Genomic DNA, 20091 nt, shown 5'->3' with positions numbered 1-20091 from the left:
CTCAAAGATCTCACCAGTACTCTTTTTTTTTACAAAAAATTGATAGCTCAAGCAATTTCTCATTAATGGTATATAAGTTATGTCAACAAAATAAGTTGTTTGATCTTTGAGCTATCCATGTTTATCCATACTAGTATAATTGCAGCAGTTTTTGCTCAAAAATATGTTTTTGGAAACATTTATCATTTAATGCCATTAAATGCTATATTCATATCCAAACAATTTAGATAGATATTGAGAAGATTTATTCCAGATTTAAAAAATTTATTCTCCTATCATCTCTTTTTTATTTTAAATTTTAAATGTAGTAAATTTTAAAATTTAAATGTAGTAATTTTAAGAAGCTTATAATTTATAACTGATATATTTTAACTTAATAAAAAGTAAAATTATGAATATTTAAACATCTTAAATTTTCAAAATAACACAAACGAGTTATATTATATGACGGGTTATATGACATGAGAGGATTAAATTGATAATACTAAAAAATAAAATATCATTAATACGGTACGTACTTCAATACGGAGTAAATCCTTATTTTACTATTTTAACAACACTTATATAAAATATATCAAATCAAATTGATTTAAATAAGATTGTATTAAACAAAAATTGATGTGCAATGTACTGCAGATTATACACTAAAATTAACAAAAGAGTACATTAAAAAAATTAATATTAATATAATACATTAACAAAAAATTACGTAAAAATTTGCCCTGCAGTATACCGCAAGTCATAATCTAGCTGTTATCTATAAAAAAACAAACAATTTTCATTGATGGTATGACAATATTTCATTAATGATAGCTCTAATAATTATTATACAATATGGGTAGCTCAAATAAACAAATTTTTATTAAATAAAAAATGAGGAAAGAGAACTAGAAATACAATAATTTTTTTTTTTTATAATAATGGTATCATTTGGCGTGAGTTTTATCTTAGCTATAGATATATATCCATGTTGTTCTGCTTCCCATTTTTCCCCATTTTAAATGGGTGAATTAGGTGAGTGACCAAAATAAAAAAAGTATAGAAGAATATAGCAGTATAATTTAAAAAATTAGAAAAACAAGATTAGGATAGAGTAAAATTACCAATTTAGTGTTTGTGGTAGTGGAGGGCAGTGGAAGCTGATCAAGAGGTGGTGGCTGGAGGCCGATGGCCGGAGAAGGTGTCCGGTGGCCGGAGGAGGTGGCCGGTGGCCAGAGGTCACCGGATGTCGCCGGAGTTCACTGGAAAATGTCGCCGGAAAATATCACCGGAAAATGTCGCCGGATGTCGCCGGAGGTCGGAGGTGGCCGGAGGTCTGAGGTCGGAGGTCGCCGGAGGTCGCCGGAGGTCGCCGGAGTTCGCCAGAGGCCGGAGGTCGCCGGTGGTCGGAAGTCGCCGGTGGTCGGAGGTCGCCGGAGTTCGCCGGAGTTCGCCGGTGGTCGGAGGTCGGAGGTGGCCGGCGGTGGTGGTGGCTAGAGGAAAACTAAACCCTAGAAGATTACATTGGGAACCCAAGTGGTAAGGGTTAGGCCTAGTGATGGTGATAAAGAGGTGGTGGCAAGGAAGTAAAAGGGATGGTGGTGACCTAGAGACAAAGGTTAAAATAGGATATATTATAGTTTATACAGGGTATATTAGTTTTGAATGGTTAGAGTAGTTAGTTCTTGAATTATAATTTTTTTGTTAGTCATACAATGCAATTCCCCATTTTAAATCCTTTAACGCATTTTTAATTTCAACCTGGCATATATAGAACATGCTGTCCTCCTTAACGATTTGTTAGGAATCTATATATATAAAGTTATCTTCTCTTTAATATATACATCATCTACCACATGTTTATTTATTTAAAGCTTTGATATATTTTAAGTATACTTCTAATATTATTCTTTTCATTTTATTTAAAGATGACATTATAAATCACAATGTCCATGAAACCCTGAATTATATTTTATCTTTGATCCAGTCAGAGCACGTTTCAGCCTCTCCGCAAGATTCCGGGTTTATTTAAAACATTTTTTATCCTATAAAGCACAAGTCACCTGTCCAATAAACATTTTGATAAATCAGCAAAACAAAATTAATTTTACAAAAACTATTCTAATTTGGACAGAAAAAATGTCTAAAAAAAAATAACTTTCCAGTAACTTCTTCTTTCTCATAACCTCAGATCATTCATCCTTTCGTATAAATCCACCATTAAAAGTTAAACTGACCAACAAAAAAAAAGGGAAATTATTCTCTCGATGATTCCAATATCGAAATTTACAGCAATAACCAGAAACCTCCCTGGTTTGGTTTGTTCTTCTTGATATAGCAAATGCAAATCAGGAGCTGCACATGTAGGGCTAAGATAAGAAGCAGAGGAGGAGAGCACATGCAATATAACAGCTGAAGGAGTAACGGATCAAAGTTGTCAACGTCACGGAAGAGGAATAAAATGGGTTAACGCTGTTTGTCAGTTTGTTAGCCTTCTATAAGAGCACATGTTAGCTCAACCTTTTCTATTATGCAAAATCTGATTGTTGTTTTCTATTCTGGGTTTGGTGGTCTTTGTTCCTCATCGTTGTTACTGGAGATTTTCTCTTTGAGACTCTTGCAGATGAGATGATGTTTCTGCGTTTCTTGTGAACGTTGTTTCATTTTGTTATTTTGTTGCTTATTAATAAAAATTCTGTTTCGTTCTCTGTTCTTATTTGAGTTTCTCATTTTACGTCATCACTTCTCTACATGTCTTTTCTAGATGAGTGAATCTCTTTCTTTTATTCTTTTTCTCTACTCAACTAAACAATTATTTTCATTCTAACTTCTCGATGTGTGTCAGGATGGTGAGTCCTTCACAGCGTGAGCGCCTAATGTGAGGGAGTTCGCCAAGATGATGTTAAATTCTCATGTAATGGATCTGAAACGGTGAGTTTGGTCCCACTAAACTTTCGGCTTCGTTTTCTGGAATTGTTGCGTTTTACATTCTCACACTTTCCACGTACACCAGGTACTCTACAAATTGATTATGGGAGTTTTTTGAAAATCGTTTGGGAAACAAAATGGAGGCAAACTAAACAAGATTAATCAATTGTGTAACTCTCTGCAAACTAAAAAAAAAAAGAAAAGAAGAAAACCAATCTCAGAGATGGATGGCAATGGCATGACGTGGCTTCAAAAATGTTTTGAGTGACATGCATATATAAGATTCAAGGTAAAACATTTGTCCATCATTGTTACTGCTTTCAAACGTTAGGGACCTGGAAGTTCTAACAAGACATTCTAAAAGAAGTGAACAGTAATTTTGGGAAAACAACATGTCATTGGAAGTAGTAAGTTATTTGAAGATGCACCAAGTCACCGACGCGGAAATACAAGGTAACAATATAGCTTAATTATTTGTTTAGAGAATTAAATTGTTATGAAATTCTATTGCTTTTGGTTAACATCCATAAATTATAAACTTTTATGTTCAAATTTTGTTTTTGTCGATCATCATGTTAATATAAATTATAATCATTCCAAAAAAAAATGACCCGTACGGGCTATAATACTAGTAGTGGAGATAATTAAGAAAGCAAAGTAATGTATACATCCTAGCTAGTAGCTACCAAAAAACAGCAGTGACTTTCTCGTGTCTTATCTTTTAGTAACAGGCGACTAAAAATGGAAGCATCAAGCATGACTTTTGGCCCTAAAGCTCTCCCTAGCGATCACAACGCCGTCCCTCTCTGTCTTAAGACTAGCCTCTCTACCTTTCCTTGCCATTTGCTTAAAAACCAAACTATGTCCTCCAAGAAACCCAAAAAACACGGCCTGTTCTGTGTTAAAGCTGAGAATAGTGGTGATCTTGAGAATACTCGTCCATTGACGTCCTTTTCTCCATCTTTTTGGGGAGATCACTTCCTCTATGTTCCCGTCGCTGACTCTGTAAGTACACTCCTGATCCCCATGGTAAGTCTTGTTTCAGAAAAAAGATTTCTTTGACTAAGCTATATTATTATATTAACGTAGGAATTTGAAGCACTTGAGCAAGAAATTGAATCCGTAATGAAGCCTAAAGTAAGAGACATGCTCATGTCTCCTCACAGCAGTGACACGGTGAGGATTCGTCTCATCCATTTGCCTATCAGCCTCGGTACCGCTCATTATTTCGAGAGCGAAATCGAAGAGATACTACACAAGGCTTTTGGGAAGTTGGACGGTTTAATTTCGAAAGAAGATGATTTGGAAACAATCGCAATCATGTTTGAAGTTTTCAGGCTATATGGACACAAAATGTCGTGCGGTAAATCAACAACGTAAACGTGTTTTATAAGCTTTCTTTTTTCACACATATATATATATATATATATATATATATATATATATATAACATGACATATGGTCTGGTACAGATGTTTTCGAGAGATTCAAAGGTGAAGATGGGAAGTTTAAGGAAAGTCTAGCCAAGGATATTAGAGGTATGCTGCAGCTGTACGAAGCAGCACATCTTGGGACAGTTGGACACTATGTGAAGATATAATGGACGAAGCGTTGACTTTTACGCAGTACCACTTGGAGTCGTTGACAAACCAATTAGGAACAAGCTCCAATCTCTTAAAGCATGTAGAAAACGCATTGTATAGAGCTCGATATCATAGCATAGAGATATTAGTCGCTAGACAATATATCTCTTTCTACGACAATGAAGAAGCCCATGACGAGACACTCCTCAAGTTTGCTAAGCTCAACTTCAACTTTTGCCGGCTTCATTACATCAAAGAGCTAAAAGCTCTCACCAAGTAATGTCGCGGTAGCTATTTCTCAATATTCACGTCAAATATATTCAATATATCTTCTTATAACTATTGCATTTTTGTATTTTTTTTTTTCAATTTTGGTTCGCAGATGGTGGAACGGCTTTGACTTTGTACCTAAGCTCCCTTACATCAGGAATAGAACTGTGGAGATCTTTTTGGGATCAGTGGCATTGTTTTTCGAACCAAGATATTCACTAGGGAGAATGATAACCGCAAAGCTTACTATGATATTGACGGTTATTGATGATACATATGATGCCTATGCCACTCTTCCTGAAGCTATAAGTCTTACTGACGCTTTGCAAAAGTATGGTCTTAATTAAGTTGTCTTGTTCGATTGTCAATTTTAATTAACTTAACTCTTTAGTCATTTAGTCTTAAGCATAGACTTAATGGGCAGGTGGGATCGTGGAGCCATTGAAAATCTACCAGACTATCTTAAAACCTATTTCCAAAATTTGTTAGAAACCGTGGAAGAGATTGAACGGGAGATGCGCAGTAGAGGAAGATCTTGTAGTGTGATAATCGATCAGGTACGTATGTAGCTAATCAAACATTCAAGATGTAGTTTCATTGAAAATATATATATATAATGTTGCTTTTGGATATTGAAACCATAGATCAAGAGTGTGGGGATAGCGTACAATACCTTAGCAACATGGTCACGCACAGGTCACATGCCAAGCTTTGACGAGTTCATGGAGGTTGTGATTGAAACTGCGGCAATGGATGACTATGCATCCTACAGCTTGGTGGTAATGGAAGAATGTGAAGAGAGACAATTGTACGAGTGGTTCGAATCCAAACCCAAAATTATCCATGCTTTGAGCGTCGTGTTTCGTCTCAGAAATGACATAGCCACTTTCGACGTACGTATAAATTTAACAAATGGTACAATCCTTTACTAATAAGGATCATTGTTGTTATTGACATCTTTCTGGATTTATAAAAATGGGCAGCAAGAGATGAGTAGAGGAGAGGTGGCGAATGGCATCAACTGTTACATGAAGCAATATGGTGTTACCAAAGAAGCAGCGGTTAAAGAATTGAGTAAGATGATTAAAGAGAATTATAAGATGATGATGGAGGAGTTGATGACGTCGAAAGATGTGCCACGTCATATTCTGGTTCGAATAGTCAAATTGAACGCGTGATAGACTTGTATTACAAGGAAGGTGATAAGTTTGGAGATCCCGATCAAAGAGGCAAGAAGTTCTTTCATCTTTTATTCTTATGGAGTCGTCAAATTCCATCGTGCTTTGACGTTCATTGTATATGTATTTCACAAATAATATGTTAACTAGATTAGGACCCGTGCTAGAGCACGAGTTAAAATTTCTTTTATTTATATTATAATTTTAGAATAAAATATAATTTATATGATTTTTTAAAAAAGTTTTTTTGGATAAAACATTATGCAAGAAAATCATATGCTAAATATGATGGCTTGAAAAAATATCTATTTTGTAAGTTTTATATTGTTAATTATATAATTTTATGTATGAGAAATGATTATGTTTGTTGTTTGTTTTTATTTTAATTTTTGAACATGTTTGGTGAAAGTGTTTTAATATGATCCGTGCTTAGATAAGATTTTATTTTTAACTGCACAATAAGATCTCAGAAATCACGATTAAGTGTGATAAATTACCAAAATTTTAATCCTTTTTATGCCTAACATTATATATTTTGTAACAATACATGGAATACTAAAGATTTTATTTTGAAAATTGCATAAATCATTGGAATATTCTCTTTAAGAGGATTCTTTGGAATATTCTTAAGTGTATTAATATAACCCACAAATTGACCAACATATATTTAACCTATAACCTATTTTGTAATCAACTTATAAAAATTATATAGTCTACAAAAAAAGTTGCGTACTTCCGTTTTATTATATAGGGAATGTTTATCTTCTACAAAATCTTTATTATTACGATATTTTTAATAGGAAAATATCTATTATACTATTTATTATTTTACACGAATATTCTTACATTAAATTAACTAAATACATAAAAAGTTTAAATACAAAAAAAAAACCCGAAATATATGAAATTTAGAAAAATTTTCCACGCAATTTGAATTCTACACATTATTTATAAAGTTCAACTTATTTTATGCTAAAATAATATGATGGTATAAAAGAGAAGTAATTTGTAAACAGTCTTACTCTTAACTAATCAGGGGATCTCCATATCATCATCATCCATGGCTTCCCTGCACACAAAAAAATGTAAAGAAATCAAGTGAAGTTCGTATTGTCTATAGATTATGTATGTAACTGCGTGCTAACACTAAAAACCAAGGGAACATCCTTTTTAATAAAGAACCAAGGGATCATCTTTGTCTATAGATATGAAAGAGATCTCATCAGATTCACAATGTCTAGTAGAAAGGAATGGACAAGTTCGTATTGCGGATTAGAAATCCAGCATTCACTTTATCAGAGAAGGAAAGCACAAGTCAGTGAGTCACCATTTGTCTAATTAATTAGTGACAAATGACGACTCTGTTACAATTTCCTTTTTCAAAGAAGATAATTCAAACTACCATCAAAATACATAAATGAGTTTTTTTTCCTCATAATTTTAATCAAATTCAGATACTCGTATTGAGGTGGTTGACAACCGGAAATTCCCACTCTACATGCATCTTAACCAACTTGGGTACCAATCCATCTATTAATTAGCTGATTAATTCTTATGTGAAAAAACCCTTAATCTATGGAACAATAATGAAATTGGTACAACAATTCTACTAGTCATAATAAAAACAATAATACAAATTTCCCTTTTTTGAGCTTTTGAATTTGTAATATTTATTGAGAAATACTCTAAAATAACACTAAAACAAGTTTTATGGACAGTTATAACATACATTGTATATTAACTTCCAAAAGTAGCACTATTTAATATAATATAATATTTAAAATTTAATTTTAAGATTTTTTTGGTTTAGGTCTGGGTTCCTTTAATATACCATAGTCATAGTGTGTCATCACCGTGTCACAATTCTTCTTACAAGTTACAATTAGCTATATCCGCTCGCAGCTCACTGATTCTTTGTCTGTTTTCAGCCGAGAATTGAAGTTTTAAATAATCCTATAATACTTGAGCTTATCCACCATTGATATTGACATACTTAGAGTAGACTCAAATTTTAAAAAGAAAACGACTTGGTGCTATTTTGAAAGAGCAATTGTTAGAAATACTATTGTGTAGATACACTTTTCATAGATATTCATAGTGTAAATTAATCTATATTATATGAACATATAGTCCCTAACAAAACTCTCCTAACGAACAAAATATAATGCATTCTCCCCGGATCTTCAATCTTTGCGATGGTCTTAGACTTCGGTTGTTTTATGAGTCCATGTTTGTGTGTGGTACCATCATCACTTCTTTCCACCTTTTAAAAACTTCATTAGAAATAAGTTCACATCAATACTCTAACGTGCGCAGAATACGAATATACAATAGAAGGCTAACGTGCGCAGAATACGAATATAACATAGAAGGCTAGCGTGCGCCACATTGTCGCTGTGGTCATCCAATTTCACCGACCCACACCAATTCTCCAAAAACCTCAAAAACCAAAATCAAAAATTCACCTATCGGAAAGATCTGAGAACACATCACACATGGCCGTGAGAGCAACGGTGTCGCGTTTTCCGATCGATGTAGACGCTCAAGAGGCGTCAGGACTCCCTTGGGGACTGACAGTAACACCATTCGCGGCTAAAGACGAGAACGGAATCGGACCAGCGTACGGATCTAACGGTCACCTTCTTCCTCGTTGCGAAAACTGCTACGCTTACTTCAACACCTACTGTGAGCTTGATCAATGGGCTTGGAGTTGCTCGCTTTGCGGAACTCTCAATGGATTGCCTTCAGATGCTATTGCTCGTTACTCGAATCCTCAGTCTATACCTGAAATGTCTTCTTCCTTCATTGATCTTGAGTTGCCTCGTATGTATATTATCACGTCGCCTTTGTACCGATCCCTTTGGTTTTTGTTGGAAGTGGTTTTGATTCTTGCTTAATTGTTTGTTTTCTAGTGGATGGATCGGAAGAAGAGATAACTCAAGCGCGGCCTGTGTATGTCGCGGCGATTGATATCTCGTGTAAGTCTTCTTTCGTCTCTCTTGTCTTGTGTGTGAAGCTCATTGTGATCAGTGTTGATTGTAGTTGAATTGTACTTTGGATTGTAATTTTCAAAAGCAATGTGAGTATCATTTTGCTATGAGTTGGTGTAGATTGTGAATCTAGCTTGGTTTTGTTTGTTTCTCTGTTGTATATATCGAGTTTTGGATTGCATTATATTGTGATTTTGCCATGACTTTGGAAATAGGGCATGGTAGCTGTAGATTTACCTCGAATTGTTCCGAACGTTGAATTGTATGATCTTTCAGCTCTGGTTCTCATGAAGTTTCTGTTTGGATGGTCTTTATATATAATGTGGTGTACTTTGTGAATGTCCAAGTCTCTTATGTTGTGATTTTGCCATGACTATGAGATATTATGGTATGGTACAGTAGATTTCCTACGAATTGTACTGAAAAGTGAGTTTAATTATCATTCAGCTGGTCTTTATCAATTTTTTTTCTGTTTGAATGGTCTTGTGACAGAATGTCTTGTGTACTTCATGTACGTCCTAGTCTCTCATTCTTGTAAATATTATTTTGATGTCCGCAAGAACAATCCATATATGATTGCTTTTATAGCGTCAAACTGCTCTTTTGAATTGTATTACTGTCATCTACTTGTTGAAATGTTTCTTCGATTTCGTGTTGCTCATGCTTACTTTTTCTATCTACAGCTTCTGAGGAATTTTTGGAGCTTACAAAAAGTGCATTGCTAGCCGCTCTGGAAGGTCATTTCATACAAAATTTAAAGACAAAGATTCATTCTTCTTCTGTGTGAATGTGTTCTGAGGGTGAAACTTTCTCTCTTGTTTTTCTATATTGCAGCTCTAAGTCCAGGGGCTCTTTTTGGTCTTGTTACTTTCAGCCACAAAATAGGACTGTATGATGTTCAAGGACCTATACCAGTTGTAAAGAATGTATTTATTCCCCCTGATGCAGAGGGCAGTTTATCACTAGAACTTGAGGATGTTATGCCCTTGTTACAATTTTTGGCTCCGGTATGGTCTTTTTTTAACATCTCCTTACATGTTTCCTACGTCCTTGGTGATTCGTGGTGATTGTTGGATCACATGGCTAGGAACACCAGTAAACAGACTAAGTTCCCTTAGTATACTTAATGCAGGTAGAAACTTGCAAGGATCGTATTGCTGCTGCCCTTGAGACACTCAGACCAATAACTTCCTGGGAGAGATCATCTGGAGCAGCTCAAGGACTGGATAGTGTGTTGATGGGTGGTAGAGGCTTTGGTACAGCTATGGAAGCTCTTTTCAACTATCTAGGATCTGAATTTGGGAATACATTTGCATTAGGTATGTAAAAATATATAGCATGCCTATACTCTATATGTTTCGACATAGTCGTAGTGGGTAATGTTTTATTGACTTGATATAAGTGCAGCTAGGGTGTTTGCTTTCCTATCTGGTCCTCCTGATTATGGACGTGGGCAACTGGATACAAGTAGATATGGTGAACAGTATGCAAGTAAAAGGGTAGATGCTGATCGTGCTTTGCTTCCTGAGCAAACACCATTCTACAAAGACCTAGTAAGACTCTTATTTCAAGATATTCTATCTCCAAGATGGATATATACTGTGAGCTTAGATCTAACGGCTCTTTTATAGGCCACCATTGCTGTCCAGTCAGGTGTATGCGTAGATTTATTTGCAGTTACAAATGAGTACACAGATTTAGCATCCCTGAAGTTCCTTAGCATCGAAAGTGGCGGTTCGTTGTTTTTGTATTCAAGCACAGATGATTCAACTCTTCCCCAAGACATGTTAGTTGTGATGCTTGGCTACTCTTTTTTTTATTGTCTTACTTCAACAGAAAGAAAGGCAGATGTGCTTTCTTCACGTGTTAGCAAACTAATTATAACAAAATTGCAAGATGTTCTTTTGCAGGTTTCGGATGCTTAACCGGCCATATGCTTTCAACTGCGTCTTGAGATTGAGAACGTCAACTGAGTTCAAACCTGGCAACTCTGTATGTGGTTTAGAGAGAAACGAAAATTCAAATATGATCTTTTCTGTTTCTTTATTTTGCTTCACCTAACAGTTTAGCCGTACTTTGCAGTTTGGTCACTTCTTTCCTGATCCACAGTACGAGAACCTTCAACACATCATATGCTGTGATTCATATGCAACATATGCTTATGACTTTGATTTTGCAGATAATACTGGATTTTCCAGGTAAGCTTAACAGTAATTGCGTTTTCCTATAAATTTTCATGATTGGGTGGAAGTGATGAAATAGATGCAAATTGTTCCCATGAACTCACAGACTTTTGTTAAGCGGCTGGTCCTTGATTTTTTGCACTTCTATTTTGAATTTCGATGGATCTGTAATTAGTCATTGTCATGCTTTTCCTGACATGCAGTCAGATATTATTATTTTTAGAATTATCAAACTTGAACTAAATTGTTGGATCCAAGAAGAATAAAAGCTAAGCATTTTAGAAAACAGACATGGCACTCAAAGATGCTAACTTCTTATTGCTCATTAACTTTTCCAGACATTCTGGAGAGCAACCAGTGGTGCAAATTGCATTTCAGTACACAGTCGTTGTCCCTCCCGAGGGATTGTCAAATTCAGAAATGTCATCGTCAAGTAGGTATGATGATATCCATGCTGTTGATTGGTTAGCCAGTGGTAAAAATCGGGGGCTAAGCTTTGATTGAATTTTTGATGAATCGAGTACTAGTACGCTGGTCCACGCCAAAGCATAGAGTTGATAGTTAACCTCAAACCTCCCTTACGTTTTATATCCTGTTAATGAACTTTGTACAGTCTATCCCAGAGCCCAGAATCGCAATGCATCCTAATCAATACTGTCGACCTTATAGAGTTTCCTTATAGATTTGATCTGTTCTATGTTTTACAGAGGCAAACACACACTTCAGAGACGACTAAGGATCAGAACCATGCAATTTGGAACTGCCCGCAACATCAATGAAATTTACGACAGTGTGGATCATGAAGTTGTTCTCTCATTGCTTGTTCACAAGGTAAAAGTCATTTCATGTTTTTATCCCAGCTCCAGTGAAAGAAATGAATCCGTTATTAATCTGCTATTTATTTATGCATTTTTATAATTATTTCTGCAGGTAATTTTAGCCTCTCTGGAAGATGGAGTCCGAGAAGGGAGGGCATTGCTTCACGATTGGCTAGTAATCCTGACAGCACAATACAACGATGCCTTCAATCTCGTCCAATACAAAAACGGAAACAAGTCGATGAGTTCTCAGATTGATATCACGTTTTCACAATGTCCTCAACTTGAGCCTTTGCCTCGCTTAGTCTTTGCCTTACTGCGTAATCCCCTTCTCCGGTTTCATGAAGAAGGTGTTCATCCTGACTACAGAATCTACTTGCAATGCCTTTTCAGGTAATCACCCTAATAAGATAATGACTAGTTGTGAGTTTTATTGTATATAAGGCTACGATTGTTACAAATGTCAACTTCTGCATTTGTTTTCTGAAAATTGCAGTGTGTTGGACCCGAGCTCTCTCCACTGCGGGATTTACCCAGCGCTAATGTCATATTCAACACCGGATACACTGGCATATCCGCGTCATTCATTGAGCCGTGCAGCATTGATAACAAGTGGTAGTCCGATATTTTTCCTAGATGCATATACCACTTTGATAGTTTTCTACTCATCAACAGCAGACCCGTCAATACCTTTTCCTCCTCCTCAAGACTGTAAGTTTGCTCGCCAAATGAAATCCACTTCAACCACCTTTACCATCTGTCAGGTTATGTTGATTTGGAAACTTGATCGTACAGGTTTATTGAGGAAGACCATAAACAAGGTTAAACAAGAAAGGAGCATCACACCAAAGCTGATGTTTATCCGAGGAGGACAAGATGATGCTACTACCTTTGAGAACTATCTTATAGAAGAACAAGATGTGGACGGTAACGGTTTTGCTAGTGCCATGGGTTTTGTGTCTTTCCTCGATGATATTTCGCAGCGTGTCACTGAGTACATGAAGTGAAAAGCCAAGTGACCCTTTAGTTTTGTTATACACCCGAACTCAAAAAATTTAAACGTGTCAAACGTTTCCCATTTAGAGTTTTTGCTCTTGTTGTAAAATTTGCTCTTAGACTAGCATCCCAACTTTTTTGCTCTCTAAATCCGAATGAATAATTAAGCAAAAATTGGTTCTTCACTCTTTCATAAAACTTTCACTTACATGTCTGTTAACCTGTTAACAGTAGAGCGGCAAAACAATTTGATATGAGTCTATGACATTCTCATGGCCACAAACACTGCTTCAAGCTTACAACCTAATCCAACATAAACTTGAAAGCATTTTCCTTGCAAGAACCTTGAGCTCAATCATCTTCTTCATCACCCTCTACCTCTTCACCACTACTGTTGCTGCCGTTGTTGTTGTCATTATCTTCACCATCTTCACTCCCAATTTCTTCCATGCTAATGTCCTCATTGCCGCTCTCGTCGTTCTCATTCCCATTATCTTCCATGCTGTTTCCCTCATCCTCCTTCTCATTCTCCTCGTGCTCCATCTCGCTCTCCTCATCATTCCCATTTTCATTCTCGCTCTCCTCATCATTCCCATTTTCTTCGGTATTTTCATCATCATTCTCGTTTTCCTCATCGTTTCCATTCTCTTCTTCTGTGTTGTCATTCTCATTCTCCTCATCATTCTTGTTACCTCCCTCATCTCTTTTGCTTTTCCTCGCATTCTTCTGCGTTGATGGTCCTTCCTGTTTCCTCTTTTTCGTCTCTGTGGGCTTCGCAGCAGCTCCACCAGCAGGCTTCGAAGCTGCTGCTCCACCACCTGCTCTTTTCCCCGCGTTCTTCTTCTTAAAATCTGAAAACCAGTCATGTGGACTACAACATTAGGAGGAGACATAAGCTCAAAAACGGACACACCTAGGTCAGAGTGTCCAAACATAATTCACTTACAAAAGACAATATAATCTTCATCAAGAACAAACACTCACCTTCAAGAGAAGCTTTAAGCGGCTCCAAGAACTCTGAAAAATCCATTTCGTCTAAAGCCTTAAACACATCATCAGCCTTCATCGTTTGTCTCCTTGCATCTTTACAAAAATCATTTGCCCTATCATTCACACCCCAAAATTAAACGAAATTAACAACAGCAAACTCAACAATCAAACCACATAAACAATAACCCAACCTTGGAACTGCTCAATTGGAACCCAAACGACGAAATTTCAGAAACTTAGGGTTTTATAAGGCGTACGTACGTGGAGGAGAGGTAGTGGATGAAGATCCTCGCACTCTCGGAGAATGCGAGCAACGCTTCCTTGTGAATACTGACGTCATAATCCGGCGAACACTCCGACAGCTTCTCCTTCACTACCCGGCGCACGATAGCTAGCGGCAGCTCGTCCACCACCACTTTTTCCGACTCCATCTTCACTCTCTCTCCCCTCTCGCCGTCTTTCCCGCCCTTTATCTTAATAAAAGAAAACAGATCGGCCCACCAAACTCAGCCCATTAGTATAAAAGCCCGTGTTAAACTAATAAGCAATAAAGAGTTATGACCACGCGCTCAAATATTGACCGTTGGATTAGTTTTACTAAATCATCACCGTCAAATAGCCGTACTAGTATATTGGCCCATTAATTATAAAAGCCCATATCCCAATTGATTAGCACTAAAGAGTTAAGAGCACGCTCTCAATCTCACCGTTGGATTAATTCGGTTAAATCTCCACCGTCCAATTGTTACACTATTAAAACATTTATCAGACACGCGGAATCAGAAACAGTCGTCTTCAACCTCTAGAGAATTTGAGAATCTTAAAGGCCATCTCTAACCTTCTAATTAAATGGCGTACTCAAACGCCTACGCACCGTCGGCACCGGAGCTACCAGAATCGTACGTTCATCAGCAGCACGACGGTGAAAACAGGTACCGTTACGCGTATCAACCAACTCAACAATTCAGCTCCTCCTCTGGGTTGTTTTCACCGGAAACGCATCCGGAGATTGTAAAGAGCTTTGAGTCGGCGGATAGAGACTGGAGTGGATTCCTCGAGGAGTCGGAGCTCCGGCAAGCGTTGTTGTGTTCTGGCTACCAAGGGATTAGTAACAGAACGATTAGGTTTCTTATGTTCATCTATAAGAGTCCTGGAGATTCTCTGCTTCGTCTTGGTAAATTTTATTGTTAGTTATGAATCGATTTTGTTCAGTTTATTTTGTATGATTGAAGTTTTTGAAATTGGTGTTACATTCAAATAAGTATGAATTGAATCACTTCTTTGGTGGTGGTATTGGTACTACAAAGTGTTACATGATTCATTATAATTATAAATCAGACCATTATGAACATTGAACTTGAATCGATCCTTTCTTCGATTCTGATGTGTTTTGATTAGTGAAGAGCTTTGAGAATAGTTATGATGATCTCTGTTTAGTGATGAATAAAATTAAACCATGTTTTTTACCTATTTGCAGGTCCTAAGGAGTATGTTGAGTTGTGGAATTGTCTTGCGCAATGGCGTGTAAGTTTTTTCCAACCGTGTGGATCATTTCTTCTGTGGATCAATCTCATTAGCTTTGCTAAGTGTGTTCTTTAATTCCTCAAATGGATTATTATTGTATGTTTTTCTTTTGTAGGCAATATTTGACAGCTACGATAGGGATAGGAACGGAAAGATGAATTCTACTGAGCTAAGAGACGCTTTCTATCATCTCGGGTACATGCTTCCAACCTCGGTTCTCCAGCTAATCCAAACTCAGTTTGATGATGGGACTGGCAAAACTGTTGAGCTCTGTTTCGACAGTTTCCTCGAGTAAGTTTTCATCAATTCTTGCGGTTTTGACACTCTTCCTAGTATGATTTCACTCTCCTATTCTCTAAACATCATCGAGTCCTTTCTCTCATTTTGTTCTGCTGGATTTGCAGGTGTGGGATGATTGTCAAGGTAAGGAACTATGATCTTGTAACTTCCATTCCGGATTTTGAATCTAAACCACTTGGAATCGTTTAAAACATGTGCCATATGCTTTATTATCAGGGATTGACAGAGAAGTTCAAAGAGAATGACCCTGGTTACACAGGCTATGCAACAATCCCTTACGATGTCTTTATGTTGATGGTCATTCCGTTCATTGCCTCCTATGATTAATTGTCACTTGCTGCTTCTTTCTTTTTTTTTGGACTCATCTTCAAGTTGCACATAGATAATGGATGTCTGAGTACTGAATAGGAGAGTGAAATCAAACTAGTGAATAGTGTAGCTTGAGATGTTGTCAGAGAGAGATTAATAAATGAAAGTTGTAAGATTACAACAATGATTTTTTTTTAACAGTTACAAAAGTGATGACTTTGCACCACAGAAATTTTCAAAATGCTAAGAGCCAATGTTGAGCTGTTTGCAAGCAAAGACTCCTAATATTACTGAACCAAGGACTGAGAAGGCTCATTGCCTTGAACGCCAAAACTCAGTCCATGTCAATGGTCTTCTGATTTCAGACAAAACCTTATCGAACTGTTGGTGGAGGTCGTCGAGACTACCATTATTATCAATCACAATATCAGCTTTGCTCCTTTTTAAATCCAACGGCATCTGAGCCATCACTCTGTTCCTTGCATCTTCTTCACTCAATCCATCTCTCTCCATCAGTCTCTTAAGTTGTGTTTCTTCACTAACCCACACAACTACTGTGGGTTTGGTCCACTTATCCATCTTCACCTCGAACAACAAAGGGATATCAACAACTATCACTTTAGCGCCACTCGCCCATTGTTTCAAGATTTCCAAAAAGATACCAGTTGATATGTACGGAGCCATCAGCCTGTAGATTGAAGAAAGACACAAAACCCCAATTTCAGGGATCTCATACAATAGAGAAAATAAAAGGGACACTCTCTCAAACCCCTTACTTGTTTAGAAGTTGACGCTTGGAATCAGACGAGAAGACAATCTGACCGAGTTTTGGCCGATCCACTTCTCTACTAGGGAGCAGAATCTCATCCCCAAAAGCTGCAACTACTTTTTTCCATCCACCACTTCCTTTCTTCAATACATCCTATACAGCAAAACAAAACATTTCTGATTTCCCCACACTTTACACTAAACTTATCTTGAGTTAAATTGCATCTCTCTTTCTTCGAAATGGTGACACAATAAAAGAGAGATGTTTACTTACTCGAGCAACAACATCAGCGTCAACAACAGGAATGCCACTAGCCTTGAAGAGGTTGGATACAGTACTCTTCCCAGACGCAATCCCTCCAGTTAGTCCGACTATTCTCATTCTCCTATTTCCTTTTTCACTCCTCCACAATACATATGTCTTCTCACTGTGATTGCCTGAGAAACACCAAAAACAAAAATCATTTTTAAAATGTTGCATAAACAAAAAGCAATAATAACAGAGTCACACATCTTCAACTTTGTTTTAGCAATTCCATACAAGAAGTGATCTGTCACAGCAATACAAGATAAGAGTAGATGCTATTGTAGGAGAACCTAAGACAGGATTTTACTGAAGCTAATGAAATAGAAAAGAGATTAAATTGCGCAAAGGACCTTTATTGTGCAAGAATGTAAAGAGAGGGGAAAGAATCAAATAACTTAGATTGTCACCAAGAACAAAGTGATTGTCTCAAAACAACTCTCAAGGTTACATCTCTTGCTCACATTACAACTCTATTTATATCAATTCCTAAGGAAACCCTATGACACATGGGCTTGTGTTTGGCTTCTCCCTTGAATGGTCTTATACTCCCCCGCAAACTTAGCAGCGGGTGTGAAAACAACAATGCTAAGTTTGTATGCACAAAGGAAGACCACTATTATAGCTTTAGCGAGTATTAGGCATGTCATAAGTGAAGGTAACCACCTAGTAGACTGGACAGAAACATAATCAGACCCTAAGGAGATGTTGAAGAACGTCATCGTAGAGACTTAATTTTCATTCTTCAAAGCCATATGAAGTCTATGAACTCTGTCAGACCATTCTCTAACTTCTTGGGGTTTCTTTACCCACTTTACTCTTGATTATGTACTTGTAGAGCTAACAATGCTCTCTCAGAAGTCCATGAATGCACATTATCTCAGTCACACTCCTATCCTATCTTCTAGAATCAGTCTCAATCTTGTTTATTGAACCAAGGAAATCTGAACAAATATTCGCAGCAAGACGAGACCGATAAACGTGTGCTTCACAAACTCCATTATTCACCAAGCGTAAGTGCAGCGGATTGAGAAAGGAAAGAGACCTCTAAAAGCAGTCATTAGTGTGAGATATATTCAGGTCTATATTTGTAGCCTATCTGAGTTGGGGTTTCTTTACCTCGTCTAACTCCCCTAAGTTGTCTTACAAGGAAGGTGAGAAGAACTCTTCCATATCTACTCACTCTCAGTTTCTTTTTCAACAAACACAGATTTCTAACCTTTCTGCTTTTCTCTCTAAGGATAAAAATTGCAAAAAAGACCAACTTCCAGAACGTAAAAGAACCAAAAGCAGTGCTCATCAAAATGCCAAATCATACCCCCAACTTAAAAGGATCTCACAAAACAGCGCTTAAGAAACAGATGTGATCATAACAAATTCATTTCTTTCTCATGAATCAGCAGTATCGTATCTGTAAACTCAAAATGTGTGGAGAAGGATTAAAACTACTCTAAGCTCACCTGGAAATCGATGGAGGAGAGCACGGGTGAGTCAATTTTTTTTTTGCAGAATTCGCGAGATTCTCAAACGATGATGGCTGAATTAGTCAAAACAAAAATATGAATCTATCATAAATAAGAAAATCGAATCCTCGACGAGAAATCGCTGAGAAGATCGGACAAATCAAAGTACAAGAGTTATGTTCGTGTTTTCAATAAGATTTGATAGAGTTCTGTCTCTGTGTTTTGATTTTTCTTTTGGGAGGTGAAACGTGAAAGGTAGGAACGCCGTCGTTTGGTTAAGTCAACCGAACTAACCAGACTGATTTGGTTAAGTCAACTCATCTATTTTCATTCCCTTGCCATGAGCATGAGGCCATATGGTCAAGTGTAATATTTAACCAAAGAGACGAACAAAAGTAAGAAAACATTAAAGCCATCAAAAGGAAGGACATCCGTGTGGCGGTGTGGGTATTAACGTCGTTAATGCATATGCCACTCATCAATGCTACAGTTTGACTTCACATCCCTAAATTTTTTTCGAATAAAATGGTAAATTATACTCTTCTGTATTATAATAGATAATGTTTTAGAATTTTCACATAAATTAAAAAAAAAATTAATGTATAGTTATAAATGTATTTTTTATTTATCATAACATATTTTTATAATTATTAACCAATAGTAATCCATCAAACTTTTAAATTTTCATTTGTTGATTTTTGAAATTCACAATTTCTTAGCATTAATTGATTAAAGTATACCGAAAATCAATCTTTGTGATACAAGAAAAAATCATCAAAAATCATCTTTTATGAGACAGAGGGAGTAGTACTCAAAATGAAAAATAACATTTTTATCTCATGTGCTTGATTTTGCCAACCGTTTTTAATCTGGCAAGGAAAAAAAATGCAGACAGGAACTAAATGTTTGAAGGTGAAAAGAGAGACTAGAGCCTGGACTGCAGCCAAAGCTAAAAACAATCATCAAGGGAAAAGAGAGACTAGAGCCTGAACTAAGTGTTTTCACATCCCTAAAATTAAAGTTTGATACAAGGGAAAAAATGTATGTACTTTTTGTTAATAAGTCGTCGAGATAAAATAACATGTGTCCCAAAAGATAAACTACGATCGACAGCTTGAGATCACTTCACCAAGAAGCGCATTGATAGTGTGACACCTCGAAAGTATCAGATTCGCATCAATAGAATGGAAAAGCATGTATAATAATGGCAGATCTCGAGCAAGAAGTTTCATGGAAGCATATAATTGGAAGTGTGTAATATATTATATTATATGTACTTTTTGTTACATGTTTACACATGCATAGTTAGGAACCCATCAACCTATTTTCTTAAAAATAAGACGCATGCATGTATATCACAAAAACTAGTCTTAGTTGCCCTTTATCTCAAATGTCATCCAACGTAAGACTCTGCACATATCAAAATTATGGGAAGATAGAACAAAACAGACTACCAATCTTTTCTTTCACTTTTGTGTAGAATGCTGGATATGGGCTTTGCCCCCAAC

At 36.6% G+C, this 20091-nt stretch overlaps 4 protein-coding genes and 1 pseudogene across 5 annotated transcripts; 3 read left to right on the top strand and 2 right to left on the bottom strand.

Moving 5' to 3' along the window:
- The first annotated feature begins 3059 nt into the window (after nt 1–3059).
- On the top strand, nt 3060–6254 carry LOC104789277 (terpenoid synthase 25-like; annotated as a pseudogene). Its single transcript, XR_015557205.1, has 9 exons — nt 3060–3196; nt 3275–3360; nt 3633–3912; nt 3997–4270; nt 4380–4766; nt 4873–5091; nt 5185–5317; nt 5405–5653; nt 5744–6254. The product of XR_015557205.1 is annotated as a terpenoid synthase 25-like (transcript).
- Nucleotides 6255–8135: 1881 nt separating this feature from the next.
- On the top strand, nt 8136–13099 carry LOC104786981 (protein transport protein SEC23 D). Its single transcript, XM_087450444.1, has 14 exons — nt 8136–8761; nt 8851–8916; nt 9612–9665; nt 9763–9935; nt 10061–10247; nt 10336–10481; nt 10560–10714; nt 10839–10920; nt 11011–11126; nt 11450–11548; nt 11819–11942; nt 12042–12322; nt 12426–12640; nt 12725–13099. Exons 1-14 carry the CDS (start codon nt 8434–8436, stop codon nt 12934–12936), a joined length of 2238 nt encoding a protein of 745 aa, XP_087306570.1. The 5' UTR covers nt 8136–8433; the 3' UTR covers nt 12937–13099.
- On the bottom strand, nt 13089–14428 carry LOC104786982 (uncharacterized). Its single transcript, XM_010512469.3, has 3 exons — nt 14177–14428; nt 13910–14028; nt 13089–13776 (listed from the first exon to the last, which is right to left on the bottom strand). The coding sequence occupies exons 1-3, from the start codon at nt 14344–14346 to the stop codon at nt 13277–13279; spliced, it is 789 nt and encodes a 262-aa protein (XP_010510771.2). The 5' UTR covers nt 14347–14428; the 3' UTR covers nt 13089–13276.
- Nucleotides 14429–14691: 263 nt separating this feature from the next.
- Nucleotides 14692–16274, top strand: LOC104786980 (putative calcium-binding protein CML48). The gene is made up of 5 exons (XM_010512467.3): nt 14692–15089; nt 15393–15439; nt 15555–15730; nt 15844–15862; nt 15956–16274. Exons 1-5 carry the CDS (start codon nt 14765–14767, stop codon nt 16064–16066), a joined length of 678 nt encoding a protein of 225 aa, XP_010510769.1. The 5' UTR covers nt 14692–14764; the 3' UTR covers nt 16067–16274.
- LOC104786978 (dephospho-CoA kinase) lies at nt 16186–19090 on the bottom strand. The gene is made up of 4 exons (XM_010512466.3): nt 18581–19090; nt 17091–17254; nt 16825–16970; nt 16186–16736 (listed from the first exon to the last, which is right to left on the bottom strand). Exons 2-4 carry the CDS (start codon nt 17196–17198, stop codon nt 16361–16363), a joined length of 630 nt encoding a protein of 209 aa, XP_010510768.2. The 5' UTR covers nt 17199–17254; nt 18581–19090; the 3' UTR covers nt 16186–16360.
- Between the last annotated feature and the right edge of the window lie 1001 nt (nt 19091–20091).

This window comes from Camelina sativa, chromosome 5 (assembly GCF_030686135.1).
Source record: "Camelina sativa cultivar CO46 ecotype springtype chromosome 5, ASM3068613v1".
NCBI lineage: Eukaryota > Viridiplantae > Streptophyta > Magnoliopsida > Brassicales > Brassicaceae > Camelina > Camelina sativa.
This window is presented reverse-complemented; position numbering and strand designations above follow the sequence as displayed.

Coding starts and splice junctions, on each gene's coding strand:
- LOC104786981 (XM_087450444.1), top strand. CDS start 8,434: ATGGCCGTGAGAGCAACGGTGTCGCGTTTTCCGATCGATGTAGACGCT. Junction 9,666..9,762: donor ATTGCTAGCCGCTCTGGAAG/GTCATTTCATAC, acceptor TCTATATTGCAG/CTCTAAGTCCAGGGGCTCTT. Junction 10,921..11,010: donor AGTTCAAACCTGGCAACTCT/GTATGTGGTTTA, acceptor CGTACTTTGCAG/TTTGGTCACTTCTTTCCTGA.
- LOC104786982 (XM_010512469.3), bottom strand. CDS start 14,346: ATGGAGTCGGAAAAAGTGGTGGTGGACGAGCTGCCGCTAGCTATCGTG. Junction 14,029..14,176: donor ATCCACTACCTCTCCTCCAC/GTACGTACGCCT, acceptor TGTGAATGATAG/GGCAAATGATTTTTGTAAAG. Junction 13,777..13,909: donor GCTTAAAGCTTCTCTTGAAG/GTGAGTGTTTGT, acceptor ACTGGTTTTCAG/ATTTTAAGAAGAAGAACGCG.
- LOC104786980 (XM_010512467.3), top strand. CDS start 14,765: ATGGCGTACTCAAACGCCTACGCACCGTCGGCACCGGAGCTACCAGAA. Junction 15,090..15,392: donor AGATTCTCTGCTTCGTCTTG/GTAAATTTTATT, acceptor ACCTATTTGCAG/GTCCTAAGGAGTATGTTGAG. Junction 15,440..15,554: donor ATTGTCTTGCGCAATGGCGT/GTAAGTTTTTTC, acceptor TTTCTTTTGTAG/GCAATATTTGACAGCTACGA.
- LOC104786978 (XM_010512466.3), bottom strand. CDS start 17,198: ATGAGAATAGTCGGACTAACTGGAGGGATTGCGTCTGGGAAGAGTACT. Junction 16,971..17,090: donor ACGCTGATGTTGTTGCTCGA/GTAAGTAAACAT, acceptor TTTGCTGTATAG/GATGTATTGAAGAAAGGAAG. Junction 16,737..16,824: donor AAGCGTCAACTTCTAAACAA/GTAAGGGGTTTG, acceptor TTCAATCTACAG/GCTGATGGCTCCGTACATAT.